Raw genomic sequence first — 25,037 nt, 5'->3', positions numbered from 1 at the left:
TCTGCTGCTAGCATCTAGTTGACAGAGAGAGGGGAACATGAAGGTTAAGTCTCTCTGCTGCATGTCGAATAAAGGAAATAAAAAGGGGGTTCACCTCTGGGATTCGAACCCTGAACCTGTTAGGGAATACACACAAGGCCGCACCACTGCGCTACGACTGGGAACCTGAGAGAGGAGGATAGTTTGGCAAGGTAAACTTACCCTACCGCGAGCTCTGCCCTGCACCTACAGAGACGCGCCTCGACAGGAAGGAACGTCGGCTCCTCGTCGTGCTGCTACTGCTGCTGCGCCATGACAAAGAGGCGATCCCTACAACTGATCGCTACCAGGGGAGGGAGGAGCCCCTGCTATGTCGCTCCCTACCGCACACAAGCCTGACAGAGAAGATACACGCACACATGCATCACTACGGTTCTGGTCTACTCTGCATTAGAGAAGAACACGACGAACTCTACCTCGTATCCGACCGATCTACGGGGGGAAGAAGGAAGGGGGAAGGTACCTCACCTTGGGGAAGGAAGGAGAGGACCGAACGGAGGAAGAGGCGACGGAGAGGAAGCAGACCGGCGTGGAAGAAGCTCACTGCTACACGTCGATGGGGAAGAAGAAGTTCACCGCGGACGATGCAGTGACGAGCTCCTGGCCGTCGAGGAGGGCGCTCCCCGGCCTCAGCGAGGTCGGGAATGGGACGCGGGGAGTCTTCCCGAGCTCCTGGACATGGTGGCCTCGCCGGACGGCGACGAAGGCGGGGGTAGAAGCGGCGAGCACTTCCCTCTCTCTCTCTGCTGCTAACCTACACGAACTTACCAGGGGAAGAAGAAGAAGAGATTGAGATGGAGAGAGGTGGCGGCGCCGATGGGGAGAAGAGGGAACCCTAGGAGAGGGAGGCATGGACGCCAACACGTTATAAGGGGGGACCTCGACGTCCGTGAGACCTCACGGCATGCTCTCTCTCTCTCTCTCTGATGCTGACGGAAAGCGGCAGAGAGGGGGAACGCCGTCAGGGAGAACGAAGGCACGCACGCTGGGCTCCTGTGCGTGGAGGTAAGGGAGAGATGGGCCAAGCTGCGCGGGAGTGAGCCCACCAGTGCGCCACTTAAGAGAAAAAATAATTCCCTGGTGCTTTTCTATTTAACTAAAGGACAGAGAAAAGAAAAGGCCCACAGGGCAAACCATTGAAGATAAAAACAAAACAAAAATGCCCCTGGACCTGAAAATAAATACCCCATTTATATAAAATACTAAAGGAATTTTTGGGGCAAACTAAATAAATACAAAACAGCATTAAAGTTTCTGTTTTGTGTTTATTTTGCACCCTTTAGAACATTTTTCAAAACAACAAATTTAGCACCCCAATATACCCACATTATTTCCTAAACAAAAGACATTTATAAATCAGCTTAGGAGCAAGTGGAATTTGAACTTGAGATTAAAAGAGAAAAGGGGGTTTTTGAATTAGAAAAGGGTTTTGAAGTAAACAACCACCACATCACTTCTACTCACCCCAACATCTCATGAGCATCACACAAGAATTCACAAGATCACAACATGACATGGTAAGACCACAATGCAACATCACAAGACATGGCATGAAATGTTATGTTATGCATGAATGCAAGGGAAGGAAATAATGATGAGCCAACACATCAAATGATAGAAGCAATAAGACTCTCTCATAACATGTCAAGGTGGTCCCACATGGAAGGTTCCAAAAAGGGAAGGCTTTACACTTGGGGCACTACATATTCATAATACCCAATCCAACACAAAGAACCTCAAAGAGTGCCCCAAGATTTCTACCGGAGAAACAAAGACGAGAACGTGCATTAACCCCTATGCGTAGATTACCCCAATGTCACCTCGGGAATGCGCGAGTTGTGTGCCAAAACATATATCAAGTGAATTAATATGATACCCCATTATCACCACGGGTATGCATAGCAAGACATAAATCAAGTGCTCTCAAATCCATAAAAGTATTCAATACGATAAAATGAAATCTCAAAGGGAAAACTCAATTCATCACAACAAGATAGAGAGCGAGAAACACCATATGATCCAATTATATTAACAAACCTGCGATACATCAAGATCGTGTCATCTCAAGAACACGAGAGAGAGAGAGAGAGAGAGAGATTAAACACATAGCTACTCGTACAAAACCTTAGCCCCGAGGGTGGACTACTCCCTCCTCGTCATGGTGGCCATAGGGATGATGAAGATGGCCTCCGGTGATGATCTCCCCCTCCGACAGGGTGTCGAAATGGGCTCCCGATTGTTTTTTCGTGGCTACAAAGGCTTGCGGTGGCGGAACTTTTGATCTAGGGTTATTTCTGGGGGTTTCTGCATTTATAAGAATTTTTGACGTCAGTCTCACGTCAAGATGGCCCACTAGGCACCAGAGTGCCTCGGGGCGCCCTAGTACCTAGTGGGCACCAGACTCCCCTCTGGTGGTTCTTTGCTATAGTATTTCTCTTTTCTTCCAAACAAATGTCAAAAAAATTCGTCCAATTTTGAAAACTTTTATTTCTGCACAAAAAACAACATCACGGTAGTTTTGCTGAAAACAACGTGAGTTCGGGTTAGTTCCATGCAAATCATACCAAAACCATATAAAATGTTGTAAACATGGCATGAGTAATTAATAAATTATAGATATATTGGAGACGTATCACTCATCAAAGTGGATTATTATTTCAGTACAAAAATGAATTTTCCATTAGCAGCGAGGTGTATGTAATTATTTTGTCAACGACATGGATCCATCACTCTAGTCTTTGGCAGATGATATTTTCTAATATACGGTAGGTAAAATTTGGAGAGCATTGCGGGGTGTTGTGGGTATACCTTATGTTTGTTGTTTATAAAAATGACCATATCTCTATTATCTTATATCTTGATTTAACTTTTCCCCTCTCACGAGAATACAAAGGCAAAGCCTGCCTCCTCCCGATCTCTATTGGCGAGCCACATGGATTTGCCGCTCTCTACCTACCGCTTCGACGATCAATAGTGGGGAGGGGAATCTCGGTGCCTCGCTCCTCCTAGTAGAGATAGATTAGGATTTTAGTCTCCGTGTATGCAACACTTGAACGAATGACAACGCTGCATATCCGAGTCGGTCTTTGAGACTCCCATCCTTTTCAAGTTTGTCCGTCGGGACATATTCGACACAGCTCTGACATATATTCTTGTCGTCTCCTTAGGATGGCCAGGTTAGGATTTCTGCAATTGCGCGAGCCACTGGTGCTTTTTTGTTGCATGATGTTTGTGCAATCATGTTCCAATTGCAACAAGAATCTTGTTACAATGAGAAATCGCATGATGAGCAGATCGAACGAATCAGGACCTACCGGTCTTTACGGTGAACCTTTTTCTAAGACAAGATTGGGATCCTTTTTAAAGAAAAATATTCTTCTACCTGTGATTACAATTGTTATTCGTCTATTTTTCCCATCCAGAAAATCGTTTTCCAACTATCAATCAATTTTCTGACAAGCAAGGGTCGGAAAGTGACCTCCTGCCTCCTGGGTAGGGTAACATAATATTAGTTTAAATTAAGATAAATTTGACCAAAAAATTATAACTAACCTAAGATATTTTGACTTGGAAGCGGGACGGATCGGGTACCGCTCTACATCCCTACTGCTGGGCCAGATCCGGATTCCGGACAGCTTCGCCTACCGGGTCTGGATCGAGCTTTTCCCGGCCCGCTAACCATCGCCTTCCCCAACCCGGCATCCGTTTCCCCTCGCGAGAGCTCGAGACGTCCCCCATGTCGCGGTAAGACGACCGTCGAGAGCCCTAACCCTAGCTCGACCCACCGGCGTCCCCGTCCTCCTCCGGCCGTCCTCCATGGACGCGAAGGACATCCTCGGGCTCCAGAAGACCTCCTTCCCGTCCGCCCAGGAGAAGAAGCCGCGGCCGCCCAAGGAGCCGCAGCGCAAGCCCGATGGCGTCTCGCGCGAGGTACCGCCCTTCGTCACCCTCCCCCGCCCTCCTCCGCGCGTTTGGTTGTTCTCCCGGCGCTGACGCCCGTTGTGCGGATCTAGGTGTACGCGCTCACCGGAGGGGTGGGAATGGCGCCGCTCATGCCGACCATCGAGGCCTCGCACCTGAAGCGCCGGCCTGCTGTTGAGAAGGAGAAGGTGGGCGAGCAACTCTTCTGGTTTCAGCTATCTACTGAATAAACTGGTTACTGCTGTACCATTTGAACTCAGATTTCCATACACTACTATTTGTGCGTATGAGAATTTGGCATCCAGAGTGTGGTCATTACCTGCGGGGTTGAGCTAGGAGTACACACGAAATGTTAACTGATTCATGTACCTTTTTTTTTGCGGGTTGGTTCATGTACAAATTAATTGCTGTATTGAGTTGGCGGTCAAGCCAGCACTTTGTTATCATACTAAATCGCATCGGGTGCATTGTATCATCTGGGTAGTCGCCAGCGAAGACTTTTGGTGCTACCCGGTCAAAGAAACATAATGCATATGACATGCACCCCCACTTAATGAAACATTTTGATCTCAAACTTGATATTTTCTTTTGTAATTATACTCTATGAATCACAGTCAGACTTCTGCTTTCGTAGGACTGCCGACCTTCTGTGTTGCTTTCATATCTGCTAGTGATCTAAATTTGTGCAGTTAGTGTTATTAAATAGTTGTGTAAGGGTAAGTCTAGTATCATATAGCATGATAAATCAGCTTTGTGTTGAACTTCATGCCATAGAATGCAGAACATGACTAGTCTTATATGCCATCCTTTCTTATTTTAGCTTAGCATTTGGTTTTCTGTTGATTGTTCCTTTATTTCAGATCATTAAAATGTTATATGCTCTGGTCAGCAAATTTATATCATTATCACTGCATGGGACACTGTAATAGTTTCCGCACACCTAGTTTGAATGATACTATTGGCTTTATGCATAACATGAATTCCAAGCATGAAGTGTCCAGTCTGTCACTTATATCTGGGGAATGCTGTTGGGACCAATGGACTGCTGTATGTGGTTTAACTTGAGAATATCAATTACTTGCGCAGGTAGCATGGCGGTGGCTACCTTTCACATCATCTGCACGAACTGACAATCTGCAACTTTACCACTGGGTCTGTCTCTGACGCTTCACTAATGTCGTGTACATCTTAAAATATTTAGTATGACTAACTCGCGGACTCACCGTATTTCTGACCCTTTTCTTACAGGTTAGAGTTGTAAATAATGTTCCACCAACTGGTGATTATGACTTCGCAAAATACAACACGGTGAGTATATTGTGTTAGTTACATCATCGAACAAGAAATGTTCTCTTACAATATTGTGGGCTTACATTTTTTGTTTGTCGCTTTCTTTTGCAGAAGGTGGATGTTCTTAAATACACCGATGAGGAGTATGAGAAATATTTAACTGAACCTGTAGGTACTGTTTACTGTAAAATTATGTAAGCTCGGTTGTTAATTCTCACTTTTATTGTTACAATCGGAACATTGTGCTGATTTGCGCCGAGGTTTTAGTGCCACTTAATGCTTGTGAACAATTATTGCCATTACTAGATGTAATTCTGTTTAATTCAAAGATTTGAAACAAATGAAACTTTTCTATTTGTCGTTGACACTTTTGTGGCCAGCTATTTGAAGATGCCAGTAAACAAGTCTTAATTGGTCGGACATGGCCTCTTGGTGCTTATTAATTCTACCTCATAATATCTTTGAGATCTTGGATGCAACAATCAGAGTGTTGGACAGTTTTAAAATTGCTCAATTCTGTTTTGCCCTTACCTGTGTATGTTACTTTGGGTCATTAGTCTGCCTTATAACATAACAATTTCAGGAGCATGTGTTACTGCCTGTCCTTTTGCAGTCATTTCTGGCATAGACAAATCTTTTGATCATTTAGGGTGTTGCATTCAATTTCCATAGTACGGTTTTGTTCATAATTTGTTGTTTTTAAGTAGAATAGAACGTTTGATGTGCTTGTTTCAGACATGGAGCAGAGAAGAAACAGACCAGCTGTTTGAATTATGTCAGCGCTTTGACCTTCGTTTCATAGTAATAGCAGATAGGTTTCCAACTTCTCGAAGCGTGGAAGATCTAAAGAGCCGTTATTATTCAGGTACTTTTAAATATGTACATCTTTATGTTCAGATAAAGGTCACCTGGCAAAGGTCTCCCATTCCTACTTTAATGTTTATACATGCATATTACATGCTCAAAAGCAAACAACACTGAGTTACTTAGGATTGTTCCATCTGTTGTCATTCAATATATGGGACGATCGAGTAACTAGTTGTCTAGTTTATACCATAGATCCTTTAAACAACATGCTCTTGTAACTTCTGACCTTTTTCCGTTAAATTACTGCATAAAGGTTGTTCACAATGGCATCTGGCCTGTTATATATGCATCCACACTCCTATGTGTGCAAGTCTTTCTTTCTATGTACTAACATTATTATGAGAGTTAGTGCTGTCATGACTTTATATTTAGCATATATAACTAGTAATTAGTAAAGCTAACATGTATGATCAGTCTAATTGTATCTCCAGCAATTCAATTTATGTATTATTGTGAGTTTACTGTGATACTAGCTATTGCGCCTTCTTGATCGCAGTTACTAGGGCTCTTTTAATTGCAAGAGCTCGGTCATTCGATGAAGTTGCCGGAAACCCTCTTGTGAAGGTATAAGTTGATTCTCTTCCCTACCTAAAAGTAATTACTTCAATGTTATGGTATAGATTTTGCTATACCCACATATCTTCAATTGTGTTTCTTCTCAGGAAACCTTCAATGCTGCTCATGAAACCGAGAGAAAACGTGCATTGTCTGCACTCTTCTCCCAAACAAAACAGCAAGAACGAAAGGATGCTGAGGTGAGAAATTTCCTGCAATGATATTTTGATTATTTGGTTTATGATGTCTGCAATTCTTAAGATTCTAGTCACGTATCTGATACCCAACTGTTGCCTTTTCAGGTTTTAGCAGAAGCGAAACGCATTATGGAATCCCGTGCTGCTAATAAAGTGAGAAATCAGTACATTGGATTCTGTATTTCTTATTGTTAAAGTAATCTTAATTCTTAAGCAAGAACATTTGAAAGGTAACTTGTAGGATATTCTCAGTGTAAAATCACTAATGGCAAATCTTCCAGATATTCATAATTTCGTTAAGCAAGTGGCATTTTAACCTTTTGATGTTCCAGCTCGTGCGGGAAGTGTGTGATATAACTGTTTATTGACTAACCTTGATATTTTGTCATAGTTAATTCTTAGAGATTAGATTGTTTGCTCTATCTGGTTAATAGTTCAAGATTTGTGTGCAGAACGTGGAAGAAGCCATAGCACCGACGAGCTTTCCTAATGCTGCGGTTCCTGCTGACGGTGTATCTCCCTTGAGCAACAATCTTCCATCTTCAGCTGCTACACATCCAGCTGCAGCAGCGAATACCTCCATACCTGATACACTGCGGATGGTAACTCTCAAACTATAGGTTGCTTAAGTAGTTTCTTTTTAAGTTATATATTTAGCTGTTGTGCTGACATTTGTAGTTACAGTTGGTATCTTGTTTAGTTACAAATTATGTTTTCTTATGTCTTGCTTCTATCTTGTTGGATTTGTGGGATCTAAGTGATCTCTAATTGTGTTTTCCGGTCATTACATTAGAAATGTATGCCCGCTTTCATAGTTGAGCCTTGTTCGTTGCAAGGGAAAGTGCTGTTCTTGCACTGTGCTAAACACACCACAAGTAGTTCAGGTTAATTATGTCAATTGTCTTGCCATCTTGTTGAATGAAGGTGTCTATTGATCAAATGAAGAATGATATATCTATCTGCATACTTTTCTTTTTAGATGAATTTGACTAACTTTACCTACTCTTTCAGCTTAAAGTGTATTTGAGAACCCATGCACTTGATCAAATGGTTCAAGCTGTAACTGCTTCAGCTGGCATTAGAATGATTAAAAGGGTGGATCAGACTCTACAAGATCTCGGGGTTTGTTTTCGTGGCACCAGTCTGCCCTTGACATGCACCAACACATTAGGCTTCAATTGTGTTTTAGGTCTAATTACCAAGTTTTGCTACAAACTTATACTGTGACTATAACCTTTTTGTAGGTAAATTTGAAGCCTAAGGTCCCAACAAAAGCAGTTTGTGCGGAACATCTTGAGTTACGGAACGAGATACTCACACTGCTTAACATACAGAAGCAGGTACTTTCCTGAAGGAGCTCCCAGATGCTTTAGTCTGATATTTCCATTTTGTCTTCCAAAAGTATCTATCCTCCATCTGTGTACTGATATTTTGGAAGTGCCTGTTGAAAACACCATTAAAAGAAAGGAGAAAATTGGCAACATCTGGCATCGTATTTATGTGGTTATATGTGCCCTCCTTTCAACTAACAATTTGTTTTCTTCTGTATCTGTAGCTACAAAATAAAGAGGCTGAAGTTTTAGCAAACAGAGAAAGTTCATTCACAGAGGCACCGACCACACCTAAGGTACATACAGAATGGGTAACTGCCCTTTTCCTCTCTGTTTCTGTGTGGAAGTCATGTGATATGGTAAATTATCTGCATTAGATTTCACAAAAGAAGTACCACGGCAAGCTTTCTATAACTGCAAGAGGTAACTCGTGAATAGAAGTACTGATATTAAAGGGCTTACTGAAGTCTTAAAAGAGCGGTGCAAAGTGATACCAACAGAAGTCTGCTTACAATATCCAAAGATTAAGATGTGTGTGATAATCCATCATACTCCCTCCGTTCCTAAATATAAGTCTTTTTAGAGATTCCACAAGGGGACTACATACGGAGCAAAATGAGTGAATCTACACTCAAAAGTATGTCTATATACATCCATATATAATCCTCTAGTGGAACCTCTAAAAAGACGTATATTTAGGAACGGAGGGAGTATATATTAACTACTGTATAGGTACCATGTAGCTAGTGGAACGTTCTGGCAGAGACAGAAGGGGGATTCTTTTCATTTCTTTATAATTGTGCTGCCGGTGCCAAATGCCAATGCCCTGCCAAACATTAATTGCTTTTAGCTAATAATAACATTTCAGTGTTTTCTTTTGCAGCGTTCTAATAGGGATATTGATCGACCCTTTGTCCCTGATATGGCTGGGTTTGGAGGTAATTTAATGCAGATCATTTGATTTTACATTATTCTTTTCTCTTGGAATTGATGACGGGTTATACTTCTCTGTACATATTTTGCATGTTACTTCAGGTGAGAGAGCAGTCAAACGGGACCACAAGCGGAAGGTTTGTTTTTTCTTTCATTTTCTCGTTGATGTTATACTTTGTTTTAATTTTTCCTTTTGTATGTGGTAGTATATGTCGTCTTTGATTCAGCATGTACCTTTAGTGTCTCGACTTTGTACACAAGTGGGCAAGATCTAGTCTGAGCGTATACAGTAACTTTAATGATCTACTGGTGTCGTAGTTTTGTTTTATTATAGTTACGTGCAAGGCTTGGTAGGACGCATAGGCAGGTAGTAATAATCTCCAATTGGCTTTATCAGAACCTGCTGGTACACAAAATGAAAGTGAACAAGGTCTTGCATTATTAAGGTAGAGGCCATAACTTAGTTTTAATCATCATTTTGCTTGCAATCGATAATTATTGTTGGGCAGGAATGTTGCATCCCTGGTGCACTGCCAAGGTTCCTTCATTTTATCTACATTTGATCAGTCCAGATTTCAGTAGGAAATGAGGGACCTTATTTTTTTGTGTGTGCATGTGTGTAAAGATCTCTATATTAGGTGGCTTCAATTTGTCCCTTGCATCTTACACTGTCATCTGTGACTGATAAAAATCGTCCGTTCATTCTTGTTAGACCTCTGGAAGATTTGATGCACCCCCCTCGCCAACCCAGGGCAAGAGGCCTCGGAAGATGAAGGCGTCCGATTGATAATCAGACACAGCATAAAACATTGCGATGTAGCTAAACAACCAGAGCCGACCACCGGCCAGGGCAAGAAGGGCGATGGCCAAGGAAAATAGGACTAGTCTTCTGTACACTAGGTTAGCCGTGCGCCACCTGTTTTGTAAAATGGAATTGATGGTGGTTTTAACCTTGTTGATTGTGGAAATGAACTCCGTTTTGCGCAAAGCAATGCCCACGACAATTCAGAGCAGAGCAAGAATTGGAACTGGAATCCAGATTCCAGAAATACTTTTGACACCCATATTATCGAATTCAGTAAGTTGAAAGTTGCTCCTTGCCATGTGGACGATGCCTGTAGTGTGAAGATAAGATTTGAACTTTAAATAACAAAGTACTACGGAAGTCATACGAGCATTGAGATTCCTCAATACCCTCAAAGTTACTCAGCTGGACAATTCCATAAAAAAATTAACATTTTTTTGGAAGCTCACAGCCTGAACGTGTAAATACAGTAATTATATCAAATCCTATAGACGTGTAAAATAGACATATAAACAAATCAAAACTGAAACACGTTCAAAGTGTTAGTGCCACCATTGGAGAAATGACACTGAAACTAAAATGCCAATCCACCTAGTCTTTGTACTTTGTGCTCTAGCGAGCATCAGGACTGCTCCAGGAATACAGCCGTCTTTCATGTGCGAAGGCTGAGAGGAGGCACAGAACCAACAAAATCAAGGCGTCGAGGAGGTTTAATGGTTCTGTTGCTACTACATCACAAGTCTATTTGGAGGACACACGGAAGATAAAAAATAAAAATGTGAATTTGGGAGGAGTAAGCGATTGTGTTGTATCAGAATTTTTTCTTGGCGTGGGAGGAAATCGATCCGGCAGTAGTAACGGAATGGATACCGAGTCGAGTTGATGAAGGGGTGAATTCACGTTTGTTTGCACCACTAACGAGTGAGGAGTTTATTTTCTTTCGAAAAAGATAGTTCATTTCTTAACCATGGGGATTATTTCTGATACAGTGAATGAATCTCTTGAGTAACAGACCTCAACCAAGCAGCAGTACGAGAATTATTATGGCCCAACTGGACAAGGCTATGAGCAACAGAATTACGATGGCGACGGACCAGGAGTTTGAAGGGGCACTGTCTATGACGCACCATGTCTGACGGATGAATGTCAATATTAGAGATCGGAGAGAACCTATTTTGTTTGATCAAGGGTCAAAACACTTCAGAGAGGGAGGATTTGTTTATCCAAGTTCAGGACACCGGGAAGGTGCAACACCCTACATCCTACGTGTTGTTCTTTCTATGAATATGTTTGTGTATGTGTGTTTACAAAGTCTGCCCCCTTCTCCCTACCTTGGCACCTTTTTTTTGAAAAAAAAACATATTTAAAAGTTTCAAAAAAAATTTGTGGAAACTTCTACATATTCATTATTAGTCTGTGAAATTTCCTTTAAAAAAATGTAAATTGTAAGATGTACACAAATAAAAAAAATCTGGCCCAATAACAGAAAAAAGAAGCCCGTTATATTTATGATTTTTTTGTACACCACGTGGGAAAGTAAAATGATATGAATTTTTGCAGATACATAATATACATGTGTGGATGTGTTTACAAAAAGTTTCTTTTTTTTTACGTTATAGAAAAATGATTTTTGAAAATGAACACCACGGTGCCCGTGCACCGTCGCTAATTTTAGCTTGAAGTAACCACAAGTGAGAGACGAGGATGTGATGTCGGAGTTCCCATCTTTGGGGAGGTGTCTCTGTTGGAGAGGTATGGAGGCACAATGCCCCCCCCCCCCAAGTGTCCCTAGGACCATAATGTAAGGTGTCATGAATCCACTAGCGGTGTCCTTGAGGATGGCGACCGTAACCTTTACAAACATGGTTGGGGCTCTCTCCATGACTTAATTGGAGGCCTCAACACCACCACTAAACTTGACCACAATGGAATATGGCTCAGACATGACCTCTTTCATCTAGAGTACGCAAACATCAAAGAGTAATAGGATCCACGAGTGAAAGTATTGGCGAATCAAGTTTCCTTTGATGGAAGTGTAGATGTAGGTCTCCTCCCTCAATCTCTAGCAAATCAACAAGATTAGTTGGCTATGAAGGGAAATCGAGTAAGAAATAGCTTAGGGAAATATTGGAGGAGAGAGAGAGAGGCAAGAGGTAGGTGGGAGGTGGAAGAACCACATATTCGCATAGGGGCGGTCCAACTGCACGGAGCAATGGTACAACTGCCCAAGGCAGAAACATGCACACACAATGTCACAACGGTACAATTGTGGGGTGGTTTGGTTGCCAGTTTAAATAAACTGTAATAACCGCTTGACCACCACCATGTCCCGCATACAAGCCCTGAGTGGAATCACCCTACTCGCGACACTTAAAGCAGTACTACGACTGGTAAAACCGTTGCAATTGAGCCCTTCGATGGAGGCCAAGTCTAAAGCGGTATGACCACTGAGTACTCCGGTAGTACTGGTAAAATGAACTATTACCAAAACTACCGTGCCACCACCGCCCTGTATCGCTAGTGAACCCGAGCAGAATCACCCTCCTCGCGGTTCAACGATGGGTACACGGGCCTATTCAACTGCCCGAGCCGGCCTCCAGGGGGTGTAGAGTCTGGAGCAGTACTACCGGCCCTGCCCCGGTTGTATCGGTATTCAGGTAACCATCGGATGACCCTTGTAGCCAAAGGAGGGCACATGAGGCTTATTGTGGGCCTCATAAGACATGAGGGCGTCCGTTGTTGTCTTGTGGACAACAGTTGTCCCCCCTCAGGCATTTCTTTGCTCCAGTATTTTTTATATTTAATAAAAAATCTTTCTTGAAGTTTTAAGTCATTTGAAGCTCCATAGAATAGCTATCTCTTCTGTAGTTGTAAGAGCATATTTCTCCATGTGTAGTTGTAAGAGCATATTTTTGTGGTTTTAATCCCTATGGACTAATAGTTGTCTTGAGTTATATTCGGAGGATTTGCCCATGGCACTTCTTGAAGTCCATCTGTTGCTTTCAAGGAGTTTATATGGTGACCAAAGTGGTATTAAAGGTTTTATCCAAAGATTGATCATGTGATAGTTGAGCTTATTGCAAGCATGTCTTGAAGAATAGGATTGAGTGAGCATTCATGTTTACCTTCACGACATCATCTTTATGAAGAGAGAAGATACGATACAAAGTTGATCAACACACAAAGTGTACAATATATACCGACATGGATCAAGTGATCCCATGGTATGGTAAGAATTGTCCATTACGCTTTGTGTACTAACCCATGGTCTACATGATAGTTCTATGTAGGGTTAGGTATGTTTCCATGGGCTTGCTTTAAGAGGAAGATCTCATATGACCCATGGAGGATGACATAAAGTGATGATCGCATCAATATTGCGGTGTGAGGTTTAAGTGGAGCATCACAAAGAGATCATGCTTGAAGGTTGCCGTCCATTGTGGTGACAATGGACTTGTGAAGATGTGTCAAAGAGTGGCTCAGCCATAATGGAGTATTGGGGAGCAATCCACTAGTCTTCATCGAGCCGACGCAATCAAGAAAGGTGGTCCATCTTTAGGAGGACGACATCATCATCATCTAGCTCAAGTGGACTATGCGCAAGGAAAAGTTTTGCCCTTGATAGGTTTTATATTTACCGGTCTCATCTTGTTAGTCGGGAGACCGGGTTATAGGATCGATAGACGTACTATCAAGGGGGGCTCTCGAGCGAGTAGCTTGATCGTATCGTTTGTTGAGAGCTCAACCCATTTGCATCCTTGCATCATCTTTCTTGGTTCTTGTTTGGTGTTTCTCTTTGTGAGTTTTAGAGCTTATGGTCATCTTCATGAAAAGCTCGAGTTCATCGAAAATGGAGTCCATATGCATCTTCTATGATGTTTTTGATACTGGAATTTTGTCGGTTCTTCATTCCTAGAGGCTTCACATCTCTATATCACTGTTGGATAGCTCTTGTCATACTGAACCCAACAAGCTTGAGTTTGCTCAATTTGGAACTCATCTGCACAAGTTATGGCATTTCGGTGTTCATGCATTCATCTGCTCCCTTTGTTCTGGTCCGGAAGGAACCAAGCGGTAGTAACGCGCAAGGCAGCGGTACTACCTCTTATCCGCGGTAGTACCGTTGTGGGCAGCGGTAGTACCACTTACAGGCGGTAGTGCCCCTGCCCAGTGTCACGCGTTGTACCACTCGCTTCGGTGTCTCGACATTTTTCGTGTCCGACTAAGCGATTTCTGACCGGTAGTACGACGCGGTAGTACCGCTCTCGAGCGATAGTACGACGCGGTAGTACCACTCCCGAGCGGTAGCAGCACCTATTACTACCACGCCACTACCTCCCTTACTTCTCGGTCTGGAACCCTCACCAGACTAAGAGCGGTATTAGGAAGCAATACTACCTCTTATCTGCGATAGTACCGCTCTCGGCAGCAGTAATACCACTTAGGCGGAATTGTCTTCGTCCCTCTTCCTCACTACGTTGATGGGGTGTTGCACTACAACCCCAATGGCAGTACCGCTGGGGAGAGCGGTAGTACCACTTCGGGGGAACTACCGCCTCTTGGCCTCGTGTCACTGCACTGTGTGTCTGCCCCTGCCACCCAAGTGGTAGTACCGCTCTCATGTTAATTTTGGGAAGAAGAATCAATGTAATATGGTGCCCGAGGAAGGCACGAGGCAATAGGGCGCGACCAACCCCTCTGGCCACGCCCTATTAGCTCGTCCCTCCCCCTTAAGTCAGTTGGGACCCTACTTCCGTCGAAGGAACGATAATTTTTTGATAAAACCCCCTCAAAATTTCAGCTCGATCGGAGTTATGGATCTCCGGATATTTAAGAAACGATGAAAGGCCAGAAAACATGAGAGAAAAGAGGAGAGAAACAGAGAGAGGGATCCGATCTCGGAGGGGCACTTGCCCTCCGGGAGCCATGGAGGCCATGGACCAGAGGGGGAACTATCCTCCCACCTAGGGGGAGACCAAGGAAGAAGAAGAAGGAGGGGGATCTCCCCCCTCTCCCCCGATGGCGCCGGAGCACCGTCGGGGCAACCATCGTGATGGCGTTCTACACCAACAACTTCGCCGCCGACGACAGGAACTCCCGCCACGGCAACGGCTCGACTGTTCCGCTGGCTAACCCCGACCGAACAACTCGAGCGTCACCGACAGGGGTTATGTTTCAACTGCGACGAGCCCTACGTGCCAGGTCACATCTGCCCGCGCCTCTTTTACCTGGAGGCGGACGACTACATCGAGGAGGATACAGCTCCCCTGAGCCTGTCGAGGCGGGTGCCCCGGCATCAGCCACCACCCAGCCGGCCGAATCAGTAAGTTTCTAGCTAGATGTTGTACATAAAGTACTTACTATTAGTCCGCGTGGCTAGCGTGCATGCTATTTAACCTAACGATACCATATTGGATATCCATTCAATGACGTATTCTATTCACCTAAATAACGCCTAACTTTATTTTTCCGGTGTTATTAGCATACAGAGAAAGGGCTTATTTATAACGTTTAACTAAACCTCAGGCGGTTTTCTGCAAAAAAAGAACTCCACGCGGTTTTCTGCAAAAGAAAAGAACTCCATGCATTTCACTCACACTTACACACACTGACATGTGGGCCGGCCATCAGCTGTCATGCCACACGGACAACACATAGGGCGGTATAGATGCTGAGGCACCGTATATGCAGTGTGCACAGAAGTTATAGCATTAGTATTGTGTATTTTGCAAGTTTAGACACTAAGCTGATCATAATAGACAAGTTAAGGCACCCGCGGCGTATTTAACTCTTTTTGGTACCATCCTTTTCCTTAGGCTCTACATTGAATCTAGATAATTTACATTTATTCATTTAAAAATATGGTAGTACCGTCCTTGCCCTTGTACCACCGGCTTCCCCCACACACAAACTATGTATCATCACTTTTTTTTGAAGGCAACGGTGTATCATCACTGGTAGCGTGGAGAGTCATAAAATTCCTGCCACCATTTCGGTTGCCAACCCTTTCACCCACGTCATCAGTCCGCGACGAAGCGCATCCGACCCGTCCATCCCCAGGAGCGGTGAACGGCTGGGATCATTTCAGCTTACCGATCCAGGGCACCTGCCTCGCCACCAATCAGCGCGACCTCCTCCCCACCATATAATCTCGCCGGCCCGCTCCTCATTTCACATCTGCAATTCCCCACTTCCGAGCGAAACACCTCACACCCTCTCTCACCTCCGGAGCTCCAGCCGCAGCCATGGTCCCCAAGGCAGACAAGAAGCCGGCCGTCGAGAACATGGTCGAGAAGGCGGCAGAAAAGACCCCCGCAGGCAAGAAGCCCAAGGCCGAGAAGTGGCTTCCGGCGGGCAAGACGGCGTTCAAGGAGGCCGGCGGCGAGGCGAAGACCAGGGGCCGGAAGAAGGGCAGCAAGGCCAAGAAGAGCGTAGAGACGTACAAGATCTACATCTTCAAGGTGCTGAAGCACGTGCACCCTGACATCGGCATCTCCTCCAAGGCCATGTCCATCATGAACTCCTTCATCAACGACATCTCCGAGAAGCTCGCCGGCAGTCGGCCAAGCTCGCCCGCTACAACAAGAAGCCCACCATCACCTCCAAGGAGATCCAGACCTCCGTTCGCCTCGTCCTCCCCGGCGAGCTCGCTAAGCACGCCGTCTTCGAAGGCACCAAGGCCGTCACCAAGTTCACCTCTTCCTAGACTGTTGATGCGTCGCTTGTTGTGACAGATGTGGTTGGCTTATGTATCTGTGCTGTTGACTCTGCTTATCCAAGTAGAAGTAGTGTGACAGCCCGAGACCGACGCCCCAGAAGATTCCCCTTTCTTTCCATTTTCGTCGCGTGTCTATTTTCTTTTGTCGCATCATCATCGCATCATGCGCATCATCAGCATTGCATCGGCATCTCCGTTGCCGCCAGTTTTCAAAAGTTGCATCCGTTGTTAGTTGCCGGTTCTCGTCGTTGTCCGTTCTGAGCCCGACCGCACACGCACGCACCGCGGCATCGTCAAAACCCTGTTTTAAAAGTGTGTTGAAAACTTTCTCTGATCGTGGTGAAACTTGGCATGCGGTCGTAATTAGATATAGCTAGGCCGCCTGTCGAATTTCGTCACGATCGGAGTTCGTCTGGTACCCGAACGGTCGACCGTAGAGGCACCGTATTCGGTCTACCGTCGGACGTTTCTCGGTGTTTTAAAATTCATGTCACGGGCTTCCGTTTTCCCTTTCGTCTTAGTCCAACACCCCCTCCACATAGCCACTAAGTCCACCTTGCCTCAGCTCGCGATCGGAGCCGTGCGATCGCGATCGCGTGGTCGAAATCGGTTGAGAACCCCCCCTAAAACCTAACCCCAGAACCCCTTTACTATAAATAGGCGGCCTCCCGTGCCAAAAATTGCCTTCTCCCACCTCCTGCCTCGTTTTCCCCGCCAAGCCGCCACCACCTCACCACTTGGCGCCGCCCCAGAGGACCGGCCGCCACCTGAGCCGCCACAGCCGCCCTTGCAGCCAATCGGAGCGCGCCACGTGGCCCTCCAGCGCCTCCCACCGACGCGGCCCGCGTAACCCAGATCTGGCCCGCTCGGGCCCGATCCGGGCCAGCACCAACACCAGCACCAGCCGCCGCAGGCAGCGTGCCCGAGCTCTCCTCCCGGCGTCGTCCCTCGCCAGCCGCCGGGCGCCGCCGCCGGCCTTCCCCTGCCCCGTGCCCCGCGCCTCCCCGCCGTCGTGCTGTGGCTCCAGTGCAGAGAGCTGTCCGCCACTAGATCCCGACCGCCGCCGATCTTCGCGACCGGCTGTCGCCTCGAGCTGCCACCACCGGGAACGGAACCCTGGTGGCCGGATCTGCCCGCGCCGCCTGGTCCTCGCCGAATCCCCCCTCGCCGCCGGCGCTCCTTCGCCGGAGTGCTGCCTGGCCGCCGCCAGGCTCCCGCACGGGAGGAGCGCAGCCGCCCCGTCCGTTGACCGCGCGCAGGCCGCCTCCCTCCCGCTCGGCCAACCGCTCCGCCCCGCCTGGGCCTCGTCCGCCTGGGCCCCGAGCTGGCCCAGGGACGCCACACCTCGCTCCGCCCCAGGCCTAGGCCTCCTCTTCCCAGGCCGGCCCCAAGGTACTTCCCGCAGCCCTTTCCCTCGCTCTGAGCGCAAGTTTGTTATGGGGCGCCCCCTGTTCGGCCCATTAGGCATTTAGGTTTTTTTTCGGAATTAGATAAATTCCAGGAAATAGTCATATATTAGATCGTCCGTAACTTTTATTCCGTGTGTCGGAACGAGGCGTGTAGCATATGGATTTCGCGTAGTTTTGCGCGTAGAATACGTTGGTACAACTTGCATAATTGTTTGAAGTAGTTTGAGCCGCCATATGCCTAGGTTTACATGATGTCTAGATAGGTTAGTGCCCGTATTTATTTTTCACGCAAGTCCGGATTGATTGTATGCCGTAGATAAAATGCCCATGTTTTAGGAACCACTTTTCCATGTATTTTAGAGTAGCCGTTGGTATTTTTGCGTGTAGGGATTTGTCGCTAGTTTATTTTCCGTGTTTAGGATATTATCTCGCATTTACGTGTGACATTAATTTTGTTGTGCAACCCCACATATTTTATATGTTTTCGGGGGATTTTTCTACACAATTAGTTTTAGCTTTTGAGTAAGTTAGTTCGTGCGATATTTTTGCTATGTTGCCCTCTTGTCTTTTTCGTAGGATTTAATCCGTGCTTCATTTGAAGGAGGTGTCAACTAGAGAGTTGCCATTTGATGTTTAGTCTAGCCCCTGGTATTTTTAGTTGCAATAGAAATGCATGTTTAAGTGTGGTTTGCTTGCTCTCAAGTTGCTAGAAATAGTGCTGATTTGGAGGAGCTGAAATATTTCTAAGTCTGGAATTTGTTATGTTTTGTTGCTGTCTTGTCTTGCTTATATCTTGTGATTTGTAGCTCTTTTTAGGTTGGTGCAATGGAGTAATTTGTAGACATTGTGATTCTCTAGCATGTTAGGAATTTTCATGCCATTTGGAGTCCTGTAGCTATAGGTTTTGCTGCTGTCAATACGGCTTCAGATTGAAAACTGCACTTTCATGAAGTGTAATTTTCACTAAGTCTGAAATAGTGTGTGAGATGCCATTTTGTGACTTCTTTTCCTAGTGTTCCTTGATGCCATGCTAGTTGTTGTTAGTTGTTTGTTGTAGTGCTTCTTGCCCTCTTTCGTGTCATGTTTTGGTTGATTATATTTGAGTTGAGTAGCTCGTAGTTGTAGGGTGTAGAAAAAGCTATGTGGCTGATTTTGGCAGATTGTAGTGATTTCTTGTTTCGCTCGTAGTTGTAGAACCGTAGCTCCGATTTGATCATGTCCTACATGAAACTTGCTTAGAATCTCATGTAGTTTTGTTTTATCTTGCTGGTTGTATGTTTTGAAGTGCTCGTGACCGTCGTTGCACACATATTGCATTCACGCCATTATATCTTGCGATGCTTGTATCTTTTGATCCGTAGCTCCGTTGGAGATGTTCTCTATGTGTAAATTGCTTGTAACGACGTGTAGAATCACGTGAACCTATTTATTTTTGTTGTTTAACAACTAATTAAATGTGTCAGTTCAGATCTAGACAGAATTGTAAATTAACATGTGATGTCGTCTCAGAGGTGCTATATGTCATTTCCGACCTCATTTAAAATGCTTAGATAGGTAGTTTAATTACGCTTCACCTCTTCCCATGTTAACCCATATTTAATATTGCTGTGTACCTAATCGGGATATAACTATATAATAAACGTGGAGTTTCGTCAATATGCAACTCGTTGCATATTGAACTTCACTTAATGTGTAGTGTTTGTTTGTGTGATTTGCCATGCCGTGACTTGCATGAACTCAGCTGCTCATGCATCATTTGTGTTGTGCATTGTGTGGTGAATATCGTGTGTTGATTCTTGTTTCCGATTTTCCCCGTCTCGATAGAGTTCCGCAAGCGTGTCGGATTGTGAGGACCCGTTCGACTACGTCGGTTCGTCTGCTTCACGGAGTCATTCTTCTTCCAAGCGGGATCTCAGACAAGATGACCATTACCCCAGATACCATTACTATCATTGCCATGCTAGTATTACCGTTTCTATCGATTATATCTCATTGCCTACCACATGTTAAATACCAGCCTCTCAACAATGCCATGATAACCTTCAACTTGTTCGACCTAGCAAACCACTGATTGGCTATGTTACTGCTTGCCTAACCATGTTGTTAGCGTTGCTAGTTGCAGGTGTAGTTGCTTCCATGTGAAAACATGGGTTCCTTATTATATCGCCATATTAATTGCTATTTAATTTAATGCACCTATATACTTGGTAAAAGGTGGAAGGCTCGGCCTTTCTAGCCTGGTGTTTTGTTCCACCTTTGCTCCCTTAGTTTCGGCTACCGGTGTTATGTTCCATAAATGAGCACTCCTAACACGATCGGGGTTGTTATGGGGACCCCCTTGATAATTCGTTTTAGATTAAAGCTGGTCTGGTAAGGCCCAACTTTGGTACTACATTTGCCTAATAACCTAATAATAATGCATAGGGACCCGCCAGCACCCGCGGAGTAACTTAATCAACCCCCGGGCCAATGCTCCTCATGAGTGTTGGTCCCACCTAAGCGATGTCCAGCGCCCCTCTGGTCACCCAGAGGTTTAGCAATCCCGACGTCTAGCTTATCCGTCGCGTCCTGAGAATGAGGTACGCGACTCCTATCGGGATCGTCGACACGTCGGGCGGCCTTGCTGGATTAGTTTTACCTTTGACGAAATATCTTGTGCATCGGGATTCCGGTGTTGCTTTGGGTAATCTCAGAGTTGAGGTTTTCCACTAGGGAATCCGACGAGATCGCGAGCTTCGTGATTGAGGATTTCTATGCGGCTTGTGGTAATTTGTGATGGACTAGTTGGAGCACCCCTGCAGGGTTAAATCTTTCGGAAATCCATGCCCCCGGTTATGTGGCAACGTGGAAACTTTGTTTAACACTGGTTCTATATAACTTGAAGTTAACCTAATTAAAATATGCCAACTGTGTGCGTAACCGTGACTGTCTCTTTCGTGAATTGTTTCTCCGATCGAGGGCACGGTGGGGTTATGTCTGACGTAGGTAGGTGTTTAGGATCATTCATTTGATCATCAGTAGTCACGTCCGTTATGCGTAGATCATCCCCCTCTTTATTCTTGTACTCGTAAGTTTAGCCACCAAATATATGCTTAGCCGCTGCTGCAACCTCACCACTTAACCATACCTCACCCAGTAAGCTTTGCTAGTCTTGATACCTTTGAAAATGAGATTGCTGAGTCCCCTGTGGCTCACAGATTACTACAACACGAGTTGCAGGTACATGTAAAGGTAACTTGACGTGTTCGCGTTGATTGTTCATTTGGAGTTGCTTCTTATTCTTCTTCTTCATCGATCTAGGATGGGTTCCAGGCCGGCAGCCTGGGATAGCAAGGATGGACGTCGTTCTTCTTTTCTCGTTTGTTTTCGTCCGTAGTCGGACCTTGCTCTTCTTCATGATGATTATGTACTGTACTGCTGTGACTATGATGTAGCTTGTGGCGAGTGTAAGCCAATTCTATATATATATATCTCTTCTTTTCCGTACATGTACTTGTAACGATATCCATTCTTGCGACACGACGAGATGCGCTTCTAACCCTGTCGAGGCCTTCGTGCCAAATTGAGGATAGGGTCGCATCTTGGACGTGTCAAGGTGGTATCAGAGCAGTACCGACCTAGGATCCCCTTGATTGATCGAACTTGGCCGAGTCGAGTCTAGTGAAAAACTGCTTTGAGCCTAGTTATAGATCAGAGAGTAGGATTCTTTTTTTCTCCTCTTCTATGATGTGGTGAGGAATCTTGACGTAATAATTTATTCTACTCCTCTTCTCACTCAATTTTTTTAGGATCACGTGGATATTTTTGGAATCTATATGATGCCGATGTGACGGAGTTCTATCTTGGTGCCTCGTGTCTGACTTGATTTTCTTCCGGGGAGTTGAGCTCTAGGGGATTCTCGAGCACATCGTTATCATTCAGGTTTCTTAATATCTCAGAACGAAGGATGTTCGTAATTGCTTCAATACTAGTAGTGGCGAGATAACCCCGATGTCCCCAGTACTGGTGCAGATTGTTCGGGAGTACTTCCATACTTTGTATCGTTGTGATCATGAGGGTCTGTTGTAGATGAAGGTCCGAGATTCTGGTCGTGTGTTGACGGATGTGATACAGGTGACGGGTTAGTATAGGAGTTGTGTGATATTACTCCTTGTATCCGTGTACCAGATTGCATGACAAGATATTTCGGGAATTCATAGGTGGGAATTCAAGTAGTTGCTTATAGGACAATCTTCCAACAAATGCATGATGTTAGGTTGGGGTTCGACATCTAGTGGATTCGTTTGTTCACGGCCGACTTACAATGGTGCACGTTGTGTCTTAAAGAGTCCTTGTAGCTTGCTACGACTCGGTGCCGCTTCGTATGTCGGGTGCACTGCCTTGCACTTGATGGCTACTATAAGGATGAAGCCCGTGCGATCCTGTCCACGAAAATATCGGACGAAATCTTTCTCATGAGTTTGTTCTGGCTAATTGTAAGCCGCATCCTTTGTTTTGTTGAATATGGTAATTCGAGTTGCTTCAATGTCAAGTGGTGATTTCAGATCTTTTCTAAGTAGTGATCTCATATTCATATGAGAGTGCTAATCCTTTTGCTTAATCAATTGTCTTATCAATTCTTGTCAACCGGAGTCGTCATATCAATTCTTTTCAACCGGTGTGTTTCTCTTCAAGTGAATTCAATCCCTCCAATTTTGCAAGATCGTTCTCTCATTTATTCCGGAGTTCATCTCGTCTGTCCCAAGTTGTCTTTGTTTTTCCCCGCCCTCCCGCCCTTTTCGTCAGTGATTCATTGTCATCCAAGGTCTTCTTTTCATTGTCGCTTCCGCTATCTTCCCTGGTGCATTCTATCCGGTGATTCATTGTGAAGATTCTCAGGAGTTCCGTGTTCATCATTTTTCATTCTTGTTCTCTTTTCCGGTGGATTCTATTCAAGCTTTCAGTGTTCATCAGATCCTTTTCATTTGTTAAATGATTTTCTATGTTGGGAAATCTTAGTCAAGTCTTTACTGTTTATTCATCATCATCTTTCTACCTGGGGTGTTGAAGATATATCAGAAGTTCTTGTTTTGAATTCTTTTAATTGTTTCGAGGTGCTAACCTCATCTAGTTCTCTTCATACCGGTGCAATATCTCTCGTTCTAGCAATATTTTCAACGGTGGTTTCTTTGAGTGGGCCCATAACCCACATGTTCTTTCCCAGGATCTTATCTGACTCTTGTAATCTATCCGGAGTCCTCTAATTCTTTTCAACTATGACGTAAGTATGATTTCCATCAGTCATATTACTTCTTCAAGATATATTTGAATTAATTCTCATATTGGCTCAACATTTCATTCTTCTTTATTCCGGAGTGTCTCATTAATTCTTGGTGGTGGTCTTCTCATCATTCTCTTCTTTCAAGACTGAAGGGGTGTTTCTCTCAAATCTTGGTTCATTCTCTTGCAGATTCATCATTTCAGCTTTATGCCATCATCGTAATTGTTCCAATCATGAGTATCCCTTTCTTGCTATCCGGTGCATTTCTGAGTTGTTTTTATTTCTCGTTCCTCCGAAGGCCATCATTTCAAAAGATTCTTCGTTCCCAGCTTTCAGCTTTCATCCTCAATTCTTCTCAATTGTTGTCTCTTCGTTTGTCTCTCAATTATGCCGGGGCCTTGTTCAAGTTTTCTCTCAGGTGGCTCATGATCTCTTCATTCTCTTGTATCTCCATTAAATTGTGAATTCTCAGCGGTGCTTCCTTCATATATGCTTCTAGTGGTGATTATCTCTCTCTCTCTTCAAGTTTCTTTCAAGAATAATAAGTTGTATGCTAAATCCGTTGCTTGTCATCAATTAAACTTGATGAAGGATAAGCATAACACAATACTTATTCTTGTTCATAGTAATCTGAATTCTTCTTCCGGAGTGGCTCATGATATCAATTCTTTTCTCAAGTGCTTATCTTTCTTTTACGAAGTTCCAAGTCTATCAGTATCTCTTTGTGAGGCTTCATCTAAATCTTGGCAAGGTCATAATCTTATTCTTTTCTACCTTCTTGTCTTTGCATCATTCATTTGTATACGGTGGTCCTTCATGCTGGTTCATCAAGGTTTCAATTCATTCTCAAGTCTTCTTCAAGATTCTTGTTGGAGAACCTCAAGTATCCTTTCTCTTGCATTTCAAAGTGCAATTCTTCATCCTTATCATTTGAGGTGGTATTATAGCATTCTTGTTAGTGTAGGAGCCTCGAAGAGATTTCCTTTCAAGAGTGAGATAATTAAACCCACCAATTCTATGATCATGAGATATTTGCAACCCATGATTTCTTCTTTGCGCTAACTTGGTTTGGATTTCACCTAAAGCTTTTCCTATGGATTGTTGCTATCATGGTGCTTGTCATTAATCCAAGTTCTCAATGTATCCTCTTGGTGTAAGAAATTGCTCATATCTTGTTTCTCCCAATCATTCCTTGTTTCTTTTAGTGGTTGGTTGTCACCTCATAAATGTTGAGATGATTTTCATAAGCCCACTACTGTCTTGTTCTTTTCGTTGTTGTTTTTCCAACAACTCCGTTCAATTCTTCTTGCAAGGATGCTTGCCGAGTTCATTTGAGATGGTAGTTGTCATTCTTTTCTTGAGTCTCTCCTTCCGTATGAGCTAGTTCCTATTCTATTGTTCCGGAGGCATTGTGATGTTGCTCTTTTGGGTCAATCTTGTTGTTTTGTGAAGATCATGGTGTTCCCTTGCTCTATTTAGTTGTTTGTTATGAATATTGTCTAATTCTCCTACCTTTTCGAATTTTCTATCCCATTTTCCTACCGAAGTACTGCCGAAATTTTCCGTGAATTCTTGCTTGTTTCGCATATCATTCCTCATCTCTTTGCAACCTTCAAGGATCGTTGGTTTCACTCGTTTGTCAAAGAAGTGACTATATTTCTACCTCTTGTTCTTCTCATCCTCTCCCTCTTTCATTCTTGGATCTCGGGGCG

At 44.4% G+C, this 25,037-nt stretch overlaps 1 protein-coding gene and 1 pseudogene across 1 annotated transcript; both read left to right on the top strand.

The window, feature by feature from the left end:
- The first annotated feature begins 3,717 nt into the window (after positions 1 to 3,717).
- Positions 3,718 to 10,222, top strand: LOC123448205 (SWR1-complex protein 4). Its single transcript, XM_045125029.1, has 16 exons — positions 3,718 to 3,969; positions 4,053 to 4,148; positions 5,047 to 5,112; positions 5,209 to 5,268; positions 5,362 to 5,418; positions 5,986 to 6,115; positions 6,614 to 6,681; positions 6,780 to 6,872; positions 6,975 to 7,022; positions 7,322 to 7,471; positions 7,881 to 7,991; positions 8,114 to 8,209; positions 8,425 to 8,496; positions 9,084 to 9,138; positions 9,236 to 9,270; positions 9,846 to 10,222. Exons 1-16 carry the CDS (start codon positions 3,856 to 3,858, stop codon positions 9,918 to 9,920), a joined length of 1,326 nt encoding a protein of 441 aa, XP_044980964.1. The 5' UTR covers positions 3,718 to 3,855; the 3' UTR covers positions 9,921 to 10,222.
- A 5,946-nt stretch (positions 10,223 to 16,168) lies between these two features.
- LOC123417244 lies at positions 16,169 to 16,644 on the top strand (annotated as a pseudogene).
- The last annotated feature ends 8,393 nt before the right edge of the window (positions 16,645 to 25,037 follow it).

The sequence above is a fragment of the Hordeum vulgare genome, chromosome 1H (assembly GCF_904849725.1).
Source record: "Hordeum vulgare subsp. vulgare chromosome 1H, MorexV3_pseudomolecules_assembly, whole genome shotgun sequence".
NCBI classification, from domain to species: Eukaryota; Viridiplantae; Streptophyta; class Magnoliopsida; order Poales; family Poaceae; genus Hordeum; species Hordeum vulgare.
The sequence above is the reverse complement of the archived record's forward strand: the minus strand, read 5'-3'. Positions and strand labels throughout refer to the sequence as shown.